Genomic DNA, 20085 nt, shown 5'->3' on the forward strand with positions numbered 1-20085 from the left:
CGTGACACGGGCGGGGAGTCAAGAGGGAGACCTCAGGGCTCAGTACTTGTGGCTGGGCTTTCTGAGAAACGGGCCCTACCCGGCTGCGTGCCAGAGGCAGAAGATAAATGCAGACAGCCCAAGGGACCCTAAAAAGCTTTTAACCATCCGGGCCTCCTGTGAACTCCCCACCGAGTAATAAAATGGAGAGGAACACACGACTCTGCTATGTTAGTCTGCCTTCCTCCTGGTTCATCCCCTGCCAACTCCTCTGCCTACACATGCTGTTCTTCAGTTCAGCCACCCGAGGGCACCGGTGAGCCAGATTATCTGCCCTGCCCTGGTCTCCCTTGGACTTAATTCCCTTGATTCCAGGAGCAGGACAAGTGGGTGCCCCCCAGGTCCCCAGAGCTGAGTCCCTGTCCAGTACTCAGGGCTCTGGGTCTCATTCCCGACACTCTCTCTGCCCAGCACACGGGACCTGCTCTCTACTGGGCCCCTCCACAGCCACGGTTCTCAAGGCTGCTTCAAATACAAACTTCTTGGGGGAGTTCGAAAGATAACGATGAGCCGGATGAACCTGGAGGCTCAGGCCTGTCATCCCAGCTACTCGGGAGCTGAGGCACAAACACGGAAAGTTAAAGGCCTGGCTGAGCGCTATAGTGTGAGTTCAAAGTCAGGCTGCACCACTTAGCAAGAGCTCGTCTGAAAGAGTTAAAAAAGGGATCTGAGGGTATATCTCAAGTGGTAAGGTGAGTTCAATCCTCAGTGCTGCAAAAATGGGTCAGGGGGTGGGGATGCAGCTCTTAGACCATAGAGTGCTTGCTTGCCCAGCATGCACGAGGCCCTGGACTGGACCCCTAGCACAGAATACACAGGGTGTGGCCAGCACACAGCCGTAATTCCAGCATCCCGAAAGTAGGAGGATCAGAAGTCAGGGTTATCCTTAGCTACATAGTGAGTTCAAGGCTAGCCTGGACTACATGAGATCCTATTTCAATACAAAAAAAATTTGTGACGTTCAGAGGTCCGTGTCACCCCCCCCCCCAGAGACTAAGGGATACTGGTTTAAACAGTCTGGGTGAGGCCGGGCATCAGGGGACTCGTAGGCTGGGCATGCCGGTCCTCAGGGGACTCGCAGGCTGGGCATGCCGGTCCTCAGGGGACTCGCAGGCTGGGCATGCCGGTCCTCAGGGGACTCGCAGGCTGCCCGTGCCTGGAACTGGAGTTACGGATGGTTGGGAGCCACCATGTGGTGCTGGGAACTGAACCTGGGTCCTTGAGAGTAACAAGTGCTTCTAACGGCTGATTCACCTCTCCAGCCCGTTTCCCGACGCGCGCACTTATTTACATTGAAAGTAAAGGAGAGAGCGCACACATCACCTGTGTGAGGTCAGAGAGCAGCTTTGAAGAATTCTCCCTCCTTCCACCGCTTAGGTCCCGGAGACGGGACTCGGTCATCAGTCTTGGCATCAAGAGCCTTCTCCCGGTCTTCCCTTCTTTGTAAGTATTCAGCCTCAGGCACTTTGTTACAGCAACGAAAACCGGATGAACATCAGCCAAAACGCACTGATACAGCTCGGAGGGCAAGTGTTGGGAACCTGCTGGGGCACGGTGGCAGACACCCACGGGACAGCTGCCCTGAGGCTAAGATAAGGCCGCACCATGAGGAGGGCAGCGGGGGACGTGAGCACACCCAGAGCCAGCCTCTCCAGACCGACAGCCCCCCGGGCCAGGATCCCTGATCACACACCCCAGTCCCGAGGTCAGCCACCTCATACCAGCCAGACCCGAGGAGGGGCTCTCAGCTGTGTCTCACCCGAGAGGCAGCTACACTTCAGAGGCACAAGATCCCACGGCCAGGATTAGAGTCAGGGTCTGACGCTGACTTGTGGGTTCGAAGTTACTCCCCACCGCCCGCCAAACACCGGGCATGTAGCCTGAGGGCGTGAGCCAGGCTCCAGGGAGAGGACAGAGAAGAGGAAGGTGAGGGGTGCCCCTGATGTGGGAAGTCCTGTGATTATGTCAATAAAGCACTGTCTGGCCAATAGGGAACCAAGATAGGTGGGACTAGGAGTCTAGGAGAACTCTGGGAAGAAGAAACACAGAGAGTCAAGATGTAATGCCATGGGGTAGGAAGCCCGGAACTATTCTCCGGTAAGAGAAATACTTAGATTAATAATTATGGGGTAAATACTTAAGTCAGAGCTAGCCAGTAAGAAACAAGCAAGGCCAACAGCTTCATAATTAATATAGCCTCCTGTGTGTTTATTTGGGACTGATGCAGCTCTAGAACCAGGCTGGCGGGAAGGCTTCTCTCAAGGAAAAGGCTTCCCTTTACATGCCCCTTCTGCCTGTGGGGCACGGAGGTGGCCCCCAAAAAGCCAGACACAAGGGCATCCTGGAGCCGTGGCTCAGTGGGCAGGAGCAGGGACGGGGAGGAAGCCGGGACACAGAAACCCAGAATTCTGAGACACAGTGTACCCGAGGGCTCCAGTGGAGGCTTGAAGTGCGTATGATGGTCTGCACCTTCCAGTGGGGAGGCAGGGGTGGTCAGAAGGGAAGCTCGCCCAGACCCATGCTGACCAGGGAGCCACAGCCCTGCAGCCTATGGCCTGATTTCTGGACCCCGGTTCTTCCCAGGACAGGACGGCTGGACAGAGAGCAGACACAGCCCTGTCCATCCTCAGCCGCGGACTGTAGGCTGCAGATAAGGCAAGGCCACCTCTGTCTCAGCTCGATGTAGGACCCGGGAAAGCACAGCTGCACTGCTGCTGTGACACCACCTGGGGGAGCTCTCACGCCTGCCCAGCCCAGGGTTTTTCTTGGTCCAAATCCTGGCTTGGTGAACTTCATTCAGCAAGCCTGGGATGCCCGTTATGGCTGTCTGCTTCCTTCTATCTGAATTCTCAAATATGGGGGTCGATGTTATGTGTCCCTCTTAGGCTTTAGTGGACCCTGTCTTATTGAGGACATAAAAACGGGGCAGAATCCATCTCGAATTCCTAACCGCCGGAGCCAGCAAGGCATTTTGTCTCTCTGCTCTGCCTCATCCGGACTAGTTCATCACAGCATCCAGCTGATGGTGCTCCAGCCCCGGTGCCACCCCACAGGGTTCCAGTTCCGCCGGCTGGTGACCTCCAGCAAGCCACTGACCCCTGAGCCTCCCTCCCTTCCCCAAATACAGAGGGCAGCACCAGGACCTATCACAGCATAGGCATGCACAATCCAGCGCTAGCTGACCCCCATGTCCCCGTCACTATAGCACAGATGTCCACCACAATCCCCGCCCATGCTTGAGCTCAATCATTAATCACATACTCTCTCGCTAGCACCGACCCTCACCACCATCATTTAATATCGTCATTTTATCTACATCTAACGAGCTGAGGACCATGTCTGGGATACAGGAGATGTATTCATCCTAGGGAGTCCTGGGTTTGAGCAGTTACAGGGAGCACGCCCCCGGAGCTCTGAGGGCCTGTCTTTTGTAACAGCTTCCTCTGATACTGAAACATTGAATCCAGCAGGGAAGCTCCTAAGGCACTGAAGGTAAACAACTGAAAACAGCTTCAGGAAGTCCCCGGAACTAGGAACTAACCAGATTCACTCGGCCCCTCCCTGCCAGAGTAAGCAGTGGAAGCTGAGAAAAACCCCTGAGACTGACAGCCAGGCTGCAAAGACGGCTCAGAGGCCAGACAGCTGCCTGAAGAAGCAGTCATCAGCCGAGATGCCTGGAAGAGGTTTAGACCAACTGAGGCACCTGCTGAGCTGCCTGCAGGCTGTGCTCCAGGTCCCCAGGCTGTGCAGTGAGCTGTCACCATGCTGGGGCGGGCTTTGGTGATGGCAGCTGTCTCTGAGTCATTTCTGTTCCTGTAAGTAACCCCAGTAAAACTCTTTGGTTTGGGGCTGGAGAGATGGCTCAGAGGTTAAGAACACCTGACTGCACTTCCAGGGGTCCTGAGTTCAATTCCCAGCAACCACATGGTGGCTCACAACCATCTACAATTCAATCTTGTGCCCTCTCTGGCATGTAGGCAAAACACTGTATATGTAATAAATAAAAAAGATTGAACGCAGGACACACACACTGTATTATCTTTCTCGGTCGCCCTCAGCCTGAGCCTGGACCTTGTGAACCAGGCAGGTGGGGGTGACAAAGCAGCCACTTCCTGCCACCCAGGTCAGGTTCCCAGCGCTCCCCCACCATATCAGGAACTCACCTGCCCTCGCTCTCCAGGAATGCAGAGCCGCTCCCCTCCGCCAGGGCTGCGCTGATGGGCGAGAGGCAGAAAGGTGAAGAGAAGGCGTCAGAGTCGGAGTCGAAGGAGCTATCCCTGCTCACGCCATCAGCCGATAACTCCAAGGAGCCCTCTTCCTCCGCGGCCTCGGGCCGTGGCTCTCGGCCATCCTCCGTCCCATCTTGTGAACTGACTGCAGACAGGATCCCAGAGTCGCTGTGGACTGGCTGGGAAGCAGGCAGAGGCCCATCCGCCTCTGGGCCCTGGGCCAACTTCTCCCCGTCTTCAGACGTGGGGCTGCCGCGCAGAGTATCCTGGGTGTTCTGAACCACTGCCAACACATCCTCATCTTTGGGAGTCAGGGGAGGCCTCGGCTCTGGGGGAGAGGCTTGGTACAGGGCTCCCAGGCTCGTGGTGCGCCGCCGCCGAGGGCGGGGCGCCTTGCGCACTGGGGAGCTCTCGGGGGTGATATAGCGTAGGGCCTCCTCGTCCTGCCTCTGGATGCGAGAGTTGGGGACCCATGCCAGGATGAGGGTAGCCTCCAGCAGCTCATCCTTCTCCATGTACAGGCACAGGTACCCTGTGGGGAGTTGCAGGGCAGGCAGTCAGGGAGGCTGGGCCGCTGGTATCCTAGCTACATGTTCAGCTCTAAGAGGAGGGAGGCAGATAGGCCACCCAATCTCACATCATGACAAGAACAGATCCAAGATGGGTAGTACCTGGGCTGTCTCGGCCATGGCATTCCTGGTTTGTGTTTTTAAATGTAGTTTTTGAGGAAGGGATCACTTTTAAGTCTGTCTATTCGTCGGTACCAAGCTCTTGGGAAGGGCGGGGTGACATCTCCCAACCCAGCCACGACTATTCAGAGGTATCCCAATCCCTGGGCTACTCAACCTCCCCAGGCTTCCCTGATTTTTGTGATTCAAAAACCTTTAGGCAACAGCCAGCAACATGAACCACATATGCCCCTGGGGACTCGAACTCCAGCCACATCTCCTTGGCACGCTTCTATGGTGGCAGAAGCTGGTAAAATCAACCAGCTGTTCCTAACAGTCCCAGAAGGGGGAGGCTGTCCCCACACCCTTGCCACAGCCTTTGGGATAAAAGGGAGAGTCAAGACATCTTTGACCTTCCATTACAACACCACGAATAACACACAGGACTCCCCGAGGTAGCTGTGTCCTCATAGCGACTGTTTTAGACTCACGACTGAGTAGAGCCTGCAACCCCCCGAACTCAGACTGGGACCCCATCACGCTTCAGCTCACCCTGTGAGGCTCCTGGCCCCAGCCTGCTGGAATGGGGTCTAGTGCCTCTGGGACTCACTAGAGAAGCCCACGAGCACACTCCCAGGAATGCCTTGCCCGTTGAGCATGTCTGGTGCTCTTCACACCTAAGCCCATGTAACATGTCTTTGCCGACCCTTGGCTCTGCCTGCGGACAAGATAGTCCTGAAGTTGCTTTCTCTGTCAAAGCCACAGATCCCATACTGTCCTAAGATGACACCCCTTAAAGTCTAAGGGAACTCCAAGGACAACTAGGGTGACAGTGGGGAGTTGTGCCTCCCAGAACACTGACAGAATGGAAAGCTCCATTCCTAGAGACCACAAGCGCCCAAGAACGGCCACAGGTGACACAAAAGTCCAACACTGAGAGTCTAGAGGTTTCCCTTCCTGCTCGCCAGAGTGTTGGTCCCTGATCCCTCAAAATGAGGAGCTCAGGGGAGGGCAAACAAAAAAGCGTGGATCTTTGGGAAGACCCACCTGGTCCCTCAGACCTTGAGCCTTCCCTCCTCCCTGCCTTGGGGTTACCTGACCCCATCTCACCTGGGTGGTGCTCCCCTGGGCCCTGCAGCCCCTTGGGAGCATGCACACAGACATTGTTCTTGGAGTAGATGATCTCTCCATCCAGGATGGAGGGGGACCCGCCACTGCCCCCCGTGGTGAGGGTCAGGAGGTCTGAGGCCTTGGAGGAGGCCCTGCGAAGGAGGCGGCCCAGAGACATGGCCGAGCGCACGTTTCCATCCTCCGCACACTTCCGGCCCAGGCAGGGCTCGCCAAGACCTGCAGGGGGGAAGAGAGACGACGAATCGGAAATGGAGGTCAGGAACACGTGCAGGACATCAGGCTGCACGCTGCCCAAGTACCCTCAGAATTCCAGGGGCTTCTGCATGGTGCTGGCACAGGGCTCATGCGGAGCACGCGGGGCCACGCTGTGCCGTTTCCCTGGGCTCAACCTACCACAGGCCACTGGCATCTCTCCACACCGTTTTGAGCCTCACATCTCCACAACACTTAGGGAGCTGTCTCAGCGCCAGGCTTGGCTGCCAACAGCCCTGGACTGTTCCTGAAAACCGAAGGGGAGCAGAAGAGGAGCAGGGAGATGAGGAGGAGGAGGAGGAAGAAGAGGAAGAGGAGGAGGAGGAAGAAGAGGAAGAGGAGGAGGAGGAAGAGGAAGAGGAGGAGGAGGAAGAGGAAGGAAGAGGAGGAGGAGGAAGAGGAAGGAAGAGGAGGAGAAGGAAGAAGAGGAAGGAAGAGGAAGGGGAGGAGGAAGAAGAGGAAGGAAGAGGAAGAAGAAGGGGAGAAGAAGGAATAGGAGAAGGGTACCATTTCTCTGGCCAAGAAACTACACAAGGCACATAAACAATGTAATACTTTTTTCTAGGAGCCATGTTTGGAAAGAGGAAAAGAAACTACTGAGATTAGTTTTAATAAAGCCCTTAAATCCCAAATATCTTTAACGGATCATTAAGATGAAAAAATAAAAACGAGACTGGATGTACATTCTTCAGACCTTGGGAGTCTGGTGTCTTGCTGTAGTAGCTCCCGCCTGCCGCCTGGGGTGCCCAGGGCTGCCGTGGCCGTGGCCTCGGCCGTGGCCTCCATGGTGGCTGCAGAGGCGTGCACAGACTCCGCCTGCGCCTCTTGTCTCCCCATCACTTAGGGAGCAGCATCAGCACCAGGCTTGGCTGCCAACAGCCCTCAGCTGCTTCCGAAAACCAGAAACATCCTCACGTGACACTGTTTAGCCACACTGAGGATAATCAAAAGAATGTGCCGGAAGCTTGGAAGGAGATCCCAAAAGCCCGGCCGTGGCTGTGCAGTGCGTTCTGCTGCCGCTGTCCGCCAAACAAGAACACGGGTTCCCGGCAATCAGAGCGGCCTGGGAGGAGGAAACAGACCGCAGGGAGGCCTTCCTCCTCCCGTGTGGACCCCTGCTGCTCCCTGCTGGGATGGCTGGTGTTGTGCAGGCAACCTACATCCCTCCCTCTCTCTCTCCCTCCCTCCTTCCCTCTCTCTCTCTCCCTCCCTCCCTCCCTCCCTCCCGGATGGATGTGGAGTGTTCCAAGAGGCCCGGCTGCTTCTGGACAAGCCAGGGCAGATCTGCTCCTCATTAGCCGGGGCGGTTTACTCTGGTAAGACAATTCTTGTCTTCAAAATGTATTTGCTTTGGTGCCGCTTTCATCTAAATCAGACCTGCTGCCCCTGGTGTCTGTTTTCCATCGCACTGGATGGAGGGACTCAGTCTGTTTTCAACCTCAAAACTCCGTACACCAGGCGAGGTAACATCTGCCCGTGGTTTCCCAGTCTGGAAGACGGAAGAAGGAACACTGTGACTTCGAGGCCAGCCTGGGCTATACGCTATCACCTTGTGTGTGTGTGTGTGTGTGTGTGTGTGTGTGAGTGTGTGTGAGTGTGTGTGTGTGTGTGTGTGTGTGGGTGGGTGGGTGGGTGGGTGGTTGACGGCAGCGCAGGCCAAAGGCTCAGCAGGTAGAGACACTTGCTGACCAGTCTGATGGCCTACATTTGATCCCTGGGTAGACAGGACTGACTCCCCAAAAGTCGGACTCTGACCTCCACACATCCGCAAATACACAAATGTAATAAAACCTTCTGTAATGTGTCTGGGCCAGGGTGTCTCAGTCGGTATTGGAACACTTGCCTAGCAAGGGCAAATTCTAGCTGGATCTCCAGCACCGGGGAAGAAAACAACAAAGAAAGACTAAGCAGGTCATGATGGGCCAGGGGTGCAGCCCAGTTGATAAAGGGGGATGCAGTTCTGTCGGTAGGAGGGGATGTTCTCGGTCGGCAGAAGAGCGCCTGCCTAACATGCGCAAGGCCCTGGGCTCTGTCCCCAGGGTTGCATAAACCCCCGTGCGGTGGTGCACGCCTGCAATCCCAGCAATCGCTCCAGCGGTGGAGGCAGACAGATCCTTAGTTCAAAACCGTACTCAGCTGCATCACGAGTTTAAGGGGCCAACCTTGGATATGTGAGACCCTGTGTCCAAAAAAACAGGAAAAGAAAGGAGGAGAAAGAAGGGACAGAAGGAGAAAGGAAGTTGTGGAAGATGTATGAAGAACGCATTCCCTGAAATAACATGATCCAAACTACGTTTGCATCTTCTATGTCCAGTCCAAAAACACAGAGACTTAAAAATGTAAAAACCCACCCACTGGGACGTTATCTTTCTTTTGGTTACATTAGAAACAGGCTTGCCCGGTGTCGTGGACTGAACGCATTCACCGAGAGTCTCGTGTGTTGTGGTCCTAACCCCCAGCTCAGTGTTCAGTGTTATCGGAACAGGAAATCGAGCTATCGAGAATCGCTGGTGTTCGATTCAGGATGCATGAAGCTCTCATAAAAAGAAAGGATTTAGGGCTGGAGAGATGGCGCAGAGGTTAAGAGTACTGACTGTTCTTCCAAAGGTCCTGAGTTCAATTCCCAGCAACCATATGGTGGCTCACAACCATCTGTAATGAGATCTGGTGCCCTTTTCTGGCCTGCATGCAGACAGAACATTGTATACATAATAAATAAATACATTTTTAAAGAAAAGAAAGGAAGAGAATTTGCAGGCAGACCCACCTTCATAGCCATGTAGCTTGGAAGACAGCCACCTATAGGCCTGTGAGACAGGTCAAAGGGTCATTCCCCTCACAGCCTCAGAAGGAATGGACTGGCCAGCACCTTGGCTTCCAAAGCTCTGAAGGAATAAATAGGGCTCTGAGGTAGTTTGAATGTAATCGGCCCCATCATCTCTTAGGAAGTGGCACTATTAGGAGTGGCTTTGTTGGAGTAGGTACGGCTTTGTTGGAGGAAGTGTGTCACTTTGGGGGCGGGGCTCTGGGGTCTCCTCTGCTCAAGCTTCACTCTGTGTGACACTCAGCTCACTTCCGGTTGCCTGCTGGCCGAGATGCAGAACAACCCTAGCTCCTTCTCCAGCACCACGATGACAAGGGACTAAACCTCTGAAACTGTAAGCCACCCCATTTAAAGGTCTTCCTTTATGAGAGTTGCCGAGGTCATGTCTCCTCACAGCAATGGAAACCCTAGCTAAGACAGGCTCGTTCTGAGTTAACATCTTATGGAAGCCCAGGACTGTTAAGACAAGTTAGAAACTGGAAGTGCCAAGCGTTGCCTTGCCTGTACTGCCGGGGGAATCACGCCCAGGGTCTTGTGCACACGGAGACAATACCCTACCACCTAGCTATTCTCTCCAGCCCTTGTGTCCAGGCCAGGCCAGCACCGAACTCAAGTTCCTCCCACCCCGGCGTGCTGGCTGGTTCTTGTCACCTTGATGCAACCCAGAGTCAGCTGGGAAGAGAGAACCTCAGCTAAGAAAATGCCTCCATCAGATCGGCGTCTAGGCAAGTCTTGGGAGCACTTCGGAATTAATGATTCGTGTGTGAGGGCCGAGCTCGTTGTGGGTGGTGCCATCCCTGGCAGATGGCCGGCCCTGGGCTGTCTCAGAAAGCAAAGTGAGCAAATCCTGAGGAGCAGGCCAGTCCTCAGCACGGCTCCCCAGCCTCCGACAGGATGTGGGCGTGAATTCAAACCCTTTCCTCACTAGATGTTTTTGACCGGGGTCTTTGCCACAGAGACAGAAAACTAACTTAGGACATGCGCCCTCTGCCCCCCAGTGCTGGGACTGCACCACCAAACCGTGTGTACACCGAAGGGCCTACATCTCGCACTTCCCGTGACTCCTCGGACTTCTGTTCTCGCTCCCAGAATGCTTCCCAAGCCACAAATCCACCCCCACGGTCCGTCTCCTATCTTCCTTTTCTTGCAGCTTTAGTTTCCAAGAAAGCACCGTGGATAATTCAGAAAGCCTGCTCACGGCGTGGGCGTCTACCCGGGAAAGTCTGGGAGCTGACTGCCGGTCAGTCCGGAGTGAACACTTAGACTGGTTTTATGGCTGCAAATGCTTTTATCGGTAAATGGCGCAAAAGCGGAAAAGACCAACGATGGCTTCATACTGCTGGGATGTTTGGGGCCCTTAGCTGCGGCCCGGAGACCCACATGTTCACTGTTCCCGCTGGCACCCTCCAGACACACCCATGCTGCCCGCTCGAGAGACCTGTGGGCATTCACACACAGGATCCACGCATCTCCCTACCAACGTGCTCCAACGGCTCAGTTTATGAGAAGCAGCGTGGCCCAGTCCACTAACCTTTCCATGCTGTCACCACGGTCCCAGGGGGCAGTACCACGAATGAAGCACATGACAACACTCCTCCCACGAGAAACAGCAGGGTTCTGTGCGGATTGTCGCCCAGACCCCAGATGGTCTCCCTACAGGGCGTCTAGGCCTTTGCCTCCTGGTGCCCAGCAGTTCTGAGGCCTCAAGAGTAAAACATCCAGTGAGCCGCCTCCCACAGGCACAGCGCCCTGGGCTTTGCAGGGGGAAGCCCAGGCACGCCCTGCGTTCCCTGCTGTGAGCGGTGCCTGAGGCTACCCAGAACGTGAGGTCCATCCCAGAGCTCTTCCCTGTCCAGCGAGGACCAGAGCTGCCAGCAGGCCCAAGGGAACTGGGGGTGGGGTGGGGGGGGTGGGCTGAGGCGGGGCTTACTCCTTTGCTCTCCAGAGGGTGTCCCTCCCCAACTCCCAGCTTCCTGCTCTGCGGTGGTTTCCACAGCGCCACCTTGTGGTGAGGAGAGCCAGTGGGATGCACTCCAGTCAGCAGAGCCCCGGGGCCTGATTTAGGTGCCGGCTCCAGCGACGGTGACTTCCTGCTCAGGGCCCATAACCCAAGCTACACCCCAGCTTGGGGAAAACCCATGGCAGAAAGGCAAAGAATCCCAGGACCCCCAGGGAATGAGGGCTGAGCAAGCGAGGAGAGGCAAAACTCAGCAGCCTAGGTGGCCAGCACCACTCAGGGACTGGGCCAGAAAGAGGTACGGCAGTCCACATCAACACTGGGCGGGGCTCTCCAACCTCTAGCTATCTGCGGGGAGTGTCAAGACGCAGATATGGGGCACACACGTGCTGCGTGCTACATACGCCGCACCCTCAAGAGCTGTTATCAGCTCCGCTCCGCTCTCCAGCTGCACAAATAATGACACACCAGCCACTCAGGTTTCCAGCTCCGTCTGGAAACCTTTGCTGACGCCATCGGCTGGACGGGGGGGGGCTGGGTGGCTCCAGGCTGCAGAAGCCTCCCCCACCCGGCAGCCCAGTGCTCATCCGTGCCCAGCCAGCACTGGGTTTTCAGAGCAGGCATTCCTGGGCCGTTCCCTAGCACCCTGTGGGCTCTGCTGGGGCAGCTGGACAAACACATCCCACGGTGCCGCTCTCCCTGCCCAGCTCTGGCTTCTGGCCACAGTCCTTGATCATGGCAAACCCTGCCTGTCCCACACCCAGGACTTGGCCGGGTATCTATCCTCTATTGTCCCTTGGTGTGTCCACCCCCAAGCCAACGACCAGACAGAGGCTAGTCTGTGGTGTCACAGGCTCGTTCGTCTACACAACCAAGAAAGCAGATGCAGAGAACAGCCTCGGGTCTTGGGAACTCCAGACCCCTGTGATCGGAGGCCGTCTGGGAGAGCCAGGACCCCCATCGGTAACTGAATCGTCCCCTTGGCGGCCAAGGTCAAGTCGCCCTTGGCTCTCCCCACCAAGCACTTCTTCAGGATGTGGCTGCCCCTGCCGAAGGGCTCTCGCAGACCCGAGTTTCCTACTGAGCAGCAGCTGCTGTGGGGACACCAGGAGTAGGGGGGGACAAGCGAACCCTCTGCAGGTTCGCCTTTACTGTCATTGCAGAGCGGGCCCACTCCAGCCTAAGGGCAGAGTTCTGCTTTGACACTGCCCCAATCCCTGCTCACCTAAATCCACTACCCATCCCCCAGGCACCAGGCTCCACCAGCATCCCGTGCACGGGCCTCTTACCCATTTGTCACAGGGAAAGCCTGCCAGGCGGCTGGCAGCAGGGCAGGGACATGGCGGCGGACCAGCAGCAGAAGTCAGGGTTAGGGTTGTCACACCGCCTTTCATTATACTTCCAGGATCCCGGGTTGGACACGGGGCTCCTTCATATACAATGTGTGCCCGCTTTCACATGCACAGGGGTGCTGGAAGATTCATAGGGAGGAGTCCTCCACCGGGAGCACCCAGTCCCCGACGGGAGCACCGAGTCCCCAAGGGAGATGTGACATTTGGAGTGAGGTCTGATGCTGCAAGAGGGCGACCCAGGGTCTCCACTGGCACCAGAGTCCAAACGCGCAAATGGCCCGAGGGCAGAGAAAGACAGAGAGGATCGTGGGAAGGTAGGGAAATGCTCATCAGGGGCTTGGCACCTGTGCTGAGCCTACAGGAGGGACCTGCAAGTCACAGGGCTGGCTGGGAGGGATCCCAGCTAGGAACAGGTGCAGGGGGCGGGGCCGGTGAGGGAGCAGGTGGGACTCAGGCTGCAGTGGCCCAGCAATGCTGAGAGTGGGGGTGGGGGAGTTTATACAAAGACACACAGTTCTTCCTGGATGTCCTGACTTTTCTACGAATGTCAAATTGTTCTCTCTCCCCAGCACTCGGGAGGCGGAGGCGGGCGGATCTCTGTGAGTTCGAGACCAAGCCTGGTCTACAAGAGCTAGTTCCGGGACAGGCTCCAAAACAATACAGAGAAACCCTGTCTCGAAAAACCTACACACACACACACACACACACACACACACACACTCACAAGCAAAAGTCTATGCCTGTTTGTTGGTTTGGTTTGGTTATTGTCAACTTGACACAAGCTAGAGTAATATAGGAAGAGGAACCCCAACGAGAAATGCCTCCATCAGACTGACCTGTGGGTGAGACTGCAGGGCATTTTCTTGATGGGTAAATGATAGAGGAGGGCCCAGCCAGCTCACCGTGGACAGGGGGAGGGCCCAGCCAGCTCACTGTGGACAGGGGAGGGCCCAGCCAGCTCACCGTGGACGGGCAGTCCTGGATGGCGTAAAGCAGGCCGGGTAAGCCACGAGGAGGAAGTCAGCCAGCGGTATATTCCGTGGCTTCTGCTTCAGTTCCTGCTCCAGCTTCCTTCAGTGAATGACGGGCTGTGACGTGGAAGTGTGAGCCGAACAAACCCTTTCCTCCCAAACTTAACTTTCGGTCGTGGTCTTTATCAAAACAATAGAAATCCAACCAAGATAACAAGCTATTCTTGTTTGTTTTGCTAACGTAGGAAGTAGACACTGCAAAGAAGCAGAGGGGAGCCCCGTGTGTGGATCCCGAGTGTGGATTCCTGCGTGCAGACCCCGTGTGTGGATCCCGCGTGTGGAGCTCCGTGTGGGGACCAAGTCACCGAGTGGTTGCTAGAGGCAGGGCAAAGCAGATCATTGTCACCAAGAGAGCAACACTGAGTCCCTGGGCAGTCACCAATGGCCTGAGCAGTCTGTGGGGAGACTCTCCAGATGTCCTTGGATTTAAGCAGGTAAACTTGAAGCACAGTAGCTCAGAGTGGTTTGTGCCCGTGACCTTAGGGACCTGATGTCCTCTGAGGTCAGAAACAGACAAAGACCAGCAGGCTCCAGAGAGGGCACCAGGCACTAATCTCTAGGTGAAAGCAACACCCAGGTCCCCTTCCGTGTCTGGGCTCTTTCCACAGGTGGACGGCTTCAACCAATCACACGAAAGGCAGCGAGGGAAGACGCAGCTGAGCTCGTCCTTCAGGCACCATCGCCGTGAGGGTCCCTGAGAGACTGTGAGGGGTGAGCAGGCACCTGATTCTGTCGCAGAGTCAGAGTTCAGTGGGACCAAGAGTGGGGCATTAGGAGAACTAGTCATAGCCGCAGTCACAGAGGTGGCCAGAGAAACTCAGGGCAAAAGCTTTATATATATGTATATTTTTTAAAGCTGTTTTGTTTTCTTTTTTAAAATGTGTGTAAGAGAGAAAGCACACACGCACATGTGTGCATACGTGTATGGGTTGTGGCACACACACATGTGTGCATACGTGTATGGGTGTGTGGCACACGCACATGTGTGCATACATGTAAGGGCGTGTGGCACACACCACTGTCTTAAGTATTAGGCCTTCGCTTTCTTCCTTGTTTGGACATGGACTCCTGTTCACGGTTGCACAGTCCAGGCTAGGCAGCCCACGAGCTTCTGGGGGTCCCCGTCTCTGTCTCCCTTTTCTCCGTAGGTTCATTGGGATTACATGGGTGAGCTACCACACTCGGCTTTCATGTGGATTCTGGAATCCAAACGCTTGCATAGCAAGCACTTTACCATCAAGCTACCTCCCCAGGCCCCAATATTAATCGAGCGGTTGGTGGCTTGGTTGCTTAAGACAGGGTCGTATTAGGCAAGCCCTAGGTAGCCTGCGATTTGTTATATAGACCAGGCTGGCCTCAAACTCACAGATTCAAGGCAGATCCTTTTTTTCTTTTTTCTTTTTTTCTTTTTTTTTTTTTTTTTTTTTTTTTTTTGAGACAGGGTTTCTCTGTGGCTTTGGAGCCTGTCCTGGAACTTGCTCTGTAGACCGGGCTGGCTTTGAACTCACAGAGATCTGTCTGCCTCTGCCTCCCCAGTGCTGGGACTGAAGGCGTGTGCCACCAACGCCCAGTTCAAGACAGATCCTTAACAGCAATGAGCACCCTTGCCTCTTGAATACGTTGCTACGATATCTATTATTAAAAATGCTCGCACCCATGTCAGTACCACTGATTTTTAGGCTCCCATGTGCCAGACATCTCCAAGTCCCCCCTGAGCTGCACCTACCTGACTACCACCTCCAGCGGGGTCCCACAAAGAACCAAAGACGGAGGGGAGGAAGCCAGGTCCAGACTCAAGTCAGCTCCTGCTTACAGGCAAACAGCCCCAGCTGACGGTTTTAAAGGTCACGGTATGAAAACACAAGGCGGGCTCCCACTTGTGACCCAGTGAACCCCTGCTCCACACCTGTGCTGATCTAGGTCGCCAACGCCGGCCGCTCCACACCTGTGCTGATCTAGGTCGCCAACGCCGGCCGCGAGGCAGAGTCCCTTGCAAATGGAAGAACTGTGCAACTGAACAGAGAAGAACAGCATGACCTCCCTGCCTCAGAGGCAGACACACCAGCTCACAAAAACCCTCCACCGCCCTTCCTCCCTAAGAACCCCACAGAGAAACACGGGCTCCCTGCTGTGACCGCTCCCCGAGCAGGAAGTCTTGTAGGGATAAAGATGGCTGAAAGTTAGCTCCAGAGTTAGTTCAAGGTGGCTGGAGTGAGGGGTGGGGGCACCTGCTAAGGATAGACCCAAACCGTAGGGGCGCGGAAGGGAGGTAAAGGGACTTGCCGATAGGCATGAAGACTCGTGTAAACGCGGGCAGACGTGGTGGCTTGCTGTCACCCACCACACTGGAGGCGGAGACCCCAATCCCGCACAGCAGACTTGCTAGCCAGACTAGCCTAATCTGTGCCCGCTGGGTTCAAGTGAGAGATCCTGCCTGACTTGGTGTATAAGGTGGGGAGCTGGGGAGCAGTGAAGGAAGAGACCCGATGTCAGCCTCCTGTCTCAACATGCCATATGCCAGCATGTGTGCGCCCCCCACACACACGCTCACACACACACATTTGACACGCAACTCTTTTCTTTTTCTTTTTTTCTTTTTTTTTTCGAGACAGGGTTTCTCTGTATTGTTTTGGAGGCTGTCCTGGAACTCACTCTGTAGACCAGGCTGGCCTCCAACTCACAGAGATCCGCCTGCCTCTGCCTCCCAAGTGCTGGGATTAAAGGTGTGCGCCAGCAACGCCCGACTTGACGTGCAACCTTAATCCTCCTGGAAATGACTTAACACCGCATGCATCAGGAGTTCATTCGTCGGCCAGACTCTCTGGGGCAGGAACCCCACGCATGGCTGACGAGGCTCACGGAGGCATTCACGCTGAGCAACTGCCCTGGATACAGTGCTGAGGACTGAAGCCTCGAACCCTGACCCAGTGTCCCCTGAGAGCAGCAAGGATCCCCCTACCATGAGCTACATGTCCATGTGCCAGCAGACTGACTGGCTTGCAACTTCCTCCACCCAAAACCTTGGTTTCCTGTCTGGGTATAAAGGGCTCCTTCGGTTCCCTGAACAAACAAGAGCAAAGGGGCAAAAGCCTCTTCTGGAAACTTCCTAGGAAAACCAAGCTAGCTGGGTGGCCTGCACCCATCTTGAGAGGAGGGTGACCACAGCTCCGGACTCCGTGCTGTGTCAGCACCACAGACCCAGGCAGGCATTGCACAGGTGCCCAGATGTGACCTCTGCCCATGGCCTTGATAAGGGACAGGTAAGGGGCTACAGGATGCTCAGGCCACTGTGTCACTCCCCTGGCCTTGTCACTGTCAGACTGCTCAGGGACAGAAAGCCTTGGGCTCAGGTCACCTGCCTTGTAGTCGACAGAAACCGGTTCATCTGCTTTTCCCAACAACAGACTGGGATGAATGATGCCCTTATTAAACACAAGCCAGACTCATGCAAACAGGGATTGTTTCCTCCCCGGGGCATCTGACACAGCTCACCTGAGCAGAGGCCTTGGCTCCCCTCACCTTCCTGTTGGCTTTCCCAAGCCTGGCGACTTATGTCCTCGCCATCTCCGGGAGAGACAGCTTTGCAGATCCGGGAGTGACACCCATGCCTTCTGGGATGGTCTCTGGTCCTATCGCTCAAGTGAACCCCCAGGGGGGCTGGCATGACTTGTCCTACATTTAACTCTGGGTATGGCATCAAAGCAGCAGAGAAATACACTTGCAGCCCACAGACCCTCCCTGCAGGGTCCCACAGAGGTAGCTAGCTGACTTGTGTTCCAATGAGAGCTGAGGTTCATAGATTAAGCTTACTGCTGGAGCCCAGACCATTTGCCACGAGGAAAAGTTCCTTTGATACCAGCGTGCCAGTCAGCAAAGCAGGACTGGAAGGACTCAGAGACCCTGAAGCTGCCATCGTCCTCTTCCAACTACCCAGCTGTCACACTGACACAGCCTCTCCCTGGAAAACTGCAAAGCCTGGGCCTCCACGGAGAAACCGTCTGTTTTCGTGTCCCTGGACCACAAATATAAACATCCTATCTCTCCCACAGAAAAGGGAAATTGGGCCAGGAAGAGAAAGGAAACTTGTTGATGTGCCAAGCTCTAAGACAGAGGAAGACCAAGTCCAAGGTGGCAAGATGCAAAGCTAGCCACGGAGTCCACGAGCAACGCAGCCCAGGCTAGCCACAGAGTCCACGAGCAACGCAGCCCAGGCTAGCCATAGAGTCCACGAGCAACACAGCCCAGGCTAGCCACGGAGTCCACGAGCAACGCAGCCCAGGCTAGCCACGGAGTCCACGAGCAACGCAGCCCAGGCTAGCCACGGAGTCCACGAGCAACACAGCCCAGGCTAGCCACGGAGTCCACAAGCAACACAGCCCAGGCTAGCCACGGAGTCCACGAGCAACACAGCCCAGGCTAGCCACGGAGTCCACGAGCAACACAGCCCAGGCTAGCCACGGAGTCCACGAGCAACGCAGCCCAGGCTACCCACGGAGTCCACGAGCAACGCAGCCCAGGCTAGCCACGGAGTCCAAGAGCAACGCAGCCCAGGCTAGCCACAGAGTCCACAAGCAACACAGCCCAGGCTAGCCACGGAGTCCACGAGCAACACAGCCCAGGCTAGCCACGGAGTCCACGAGCAACACAGCCCAGGCTAGCCACGGAGTCCACGAGCAACACAGCCCAGGCTAGCCACGGAGTCCGTGAGCAACACAGCCTAGGCTAGCCACGGAGTCCACGCATGTGGACATATGCACACACCTACACACACACACACCAGCATACATGTGAACATATACATATACTACCATAAACATACCTGTACACATATGAACATATACATACACCTACACACACATATACCTGCAAACATGTGAACATATACATACACCTACACATACACACATCACACATCTACAATCCATACACACATATCCATAAACACAATACCCACAAATACCTCTCTCTCCCTCCGTCTCTCTCTCTCTCTCTCTCTCTCTCTCTCTCTCTCACATACACACACACACACTGCATACGCTCCATATGCATACCAAGTAAATACATGGAAGCTAAGCAAATGTTTCGGGTGTAGTAATCGCTGGGCCACAGCAACGTGAGTGTCTTAAGTCAGCCCACTTTCTGGACTGTCGGGAAGACCTAGCTCTAAGCTTCCTTTTCTGCCCCTCTTCTCAGTATGTCCTCCCTAGCACTCTGGGCACTTCTCTCAGCATTTTGGGCTGCCTTATGTTTTCTCTAAAGCCTTCCTCCCGGGGTGCAGCTGCTTGTCAGTCACGTGCCTCGGCGCTGGGCTGGCTTGAATATTTCCTTTCTCTCCTCTAGTCTCCTCTGCTAGCTGCTCGCGTGCCCTGGGGTCTTCCTCTAAAACTCTGACAGAAGTGTCGTTAAAAATTAACGATAAGGTCAATGGTGGTCTTCAGGTATCATCATCCAATTAAGATAAGGTCAATGGATGGTGGTCTTCAGGAACCATCATCCGAAGTGAATGGAAAACATCCCCAGCATCCTCTCTTAATAATTCTGGGTGTGTCTGCTGAGGTGTCCTCCGCAGACTCGGGCTTCTTTCCTCTGTGTGTGACGCCTCCGCTACGTCAATATCCTACGACTGCAGTCCAACGATGTAGACATGACAGACATCAATGAAACCAGCTTCGCCTGCTACACGAGGGGAAGCCAGCCCGTGAAAGGCAAAAAGCCTTGGCAGTCACAGGGAGGAGTGAGCTAGAATCCTAGTGGGGATTTGTGTTGCCAGGTAACCTGTCTAACCCTGCTCCCCAGAAGAGCCTGAGGGAGCCCGGTCCCCACCAAGTTACAAAGATGGCCTGTGATCTCAGCTACCTGCAGGACTGGGCAGGAGGACCACAAGTTGGAGGCCTTCGACGGCACCACAGTGAACGCAAGGGCAGCCTTTACAGATTCGCAAGGGCTCAGAGGCAGAGCCCTTGCCTGATGCGTGTGAGGTCCTCAGTTCAACCCCTGGCACCATAAAAGACAAAAGGGTTAACAGGACCAGATGCTGGTGCAGATCAGTTTTTCTACCCAATAAACCACCCACACAAGGAATCAAACAGAAAAAAGGTATGGCGTGTGTGTGTGTGCATGCGCGTATGTGTGTGTGTTCGTGTGTGTGAGAGTGAGTGCAAGCGTGTGTGTAAGCGCGCGCACGCGTGTGTGTGTGTGTGTGCACATGCATCCCAGGACCTCGGCTGCTCTCAGCGTGTGTGTGTGCATGTGTATGAGAGTGAGTGCATGTGTGTGCGTGTGCGTGCGTGTGTGTGTGTGTGTGTGTGTGTGTGTGTGTGTGCGTGCACATGCATCCCAGGACCTCAGCTGCTCTCAGCCTTGGTCACAGAAGCTCCAGTGGGCAGTAGTCGGTGTAGAGTCTCATAAGGAAAGCGCTGTGAGGGCACAGACTGCTCAGCCCTAAATGGGACATCTTTACCCCCACCCCACCCCGACTCTGCACCAAGGCTCAGGGAGCACTGCACAAGAGGAGGGCAGAGGGAAACACTGCGACATGGTGACTTCCGGACATGACAAGGATGCGCCCACGACCTCACAGCAGCTGTGGTTACCTGCGTTAA

General features: G+C 55.3%; 1 protein-coding gene across 4 annotated transcripts in view; it reads right to left on the reverse strand.

The window, feature by feature from the left end:
- Positions 1–20085, reverse strand: part of Tbc1d16 (TBC1 domain family member 16) — an 85462-nt gene that overhangs the window by 62570 nt on the left and 2807 nt on the right. For 2 of the 4 annotated variants that reach the window (XM_040750139.1, XM_040750138.1), the window contains exons 1-3: positions 10675–11019; positions 6047–6283; positions 4203–4800 (exon numbers count right to left, since the gene is read on the reverse strand). In XM_040750139.1, the coding sequence (XP_040606073.1) occupies positions 4203–4800; positions 6047–6224 (776 nt within the window). In that variant the 5' untranslated portion in view covers positions 6225–6283; positions 10675–11019. Of the gene's footprint in view, positions 1–4202; positions 4801–6046; positions 6284–10674; positions 11022–20085 lie in introns of those variants that run through there. The other 2 variants (XM_040750140.1, XM_005069838.3) reach the window with 2 other exon arrangements.

Source organism: Mesocricetus auratus, unplaced genomic scaffold (assembly GCF_017639785.1).
Source record: "Mesocricetus auratus isolate SY011 unplaced genomic scaffold, BCM_Maur_2.0 Super-Scaffold_100007, whole genome shotgun sequence".
NCBI classification, from domain to species: Eukaryota; Metazoa; Chordata; class Mammalia; order Rodentia; family Cricetidae; genus Mesocricetus; species Mesocricetus auratus.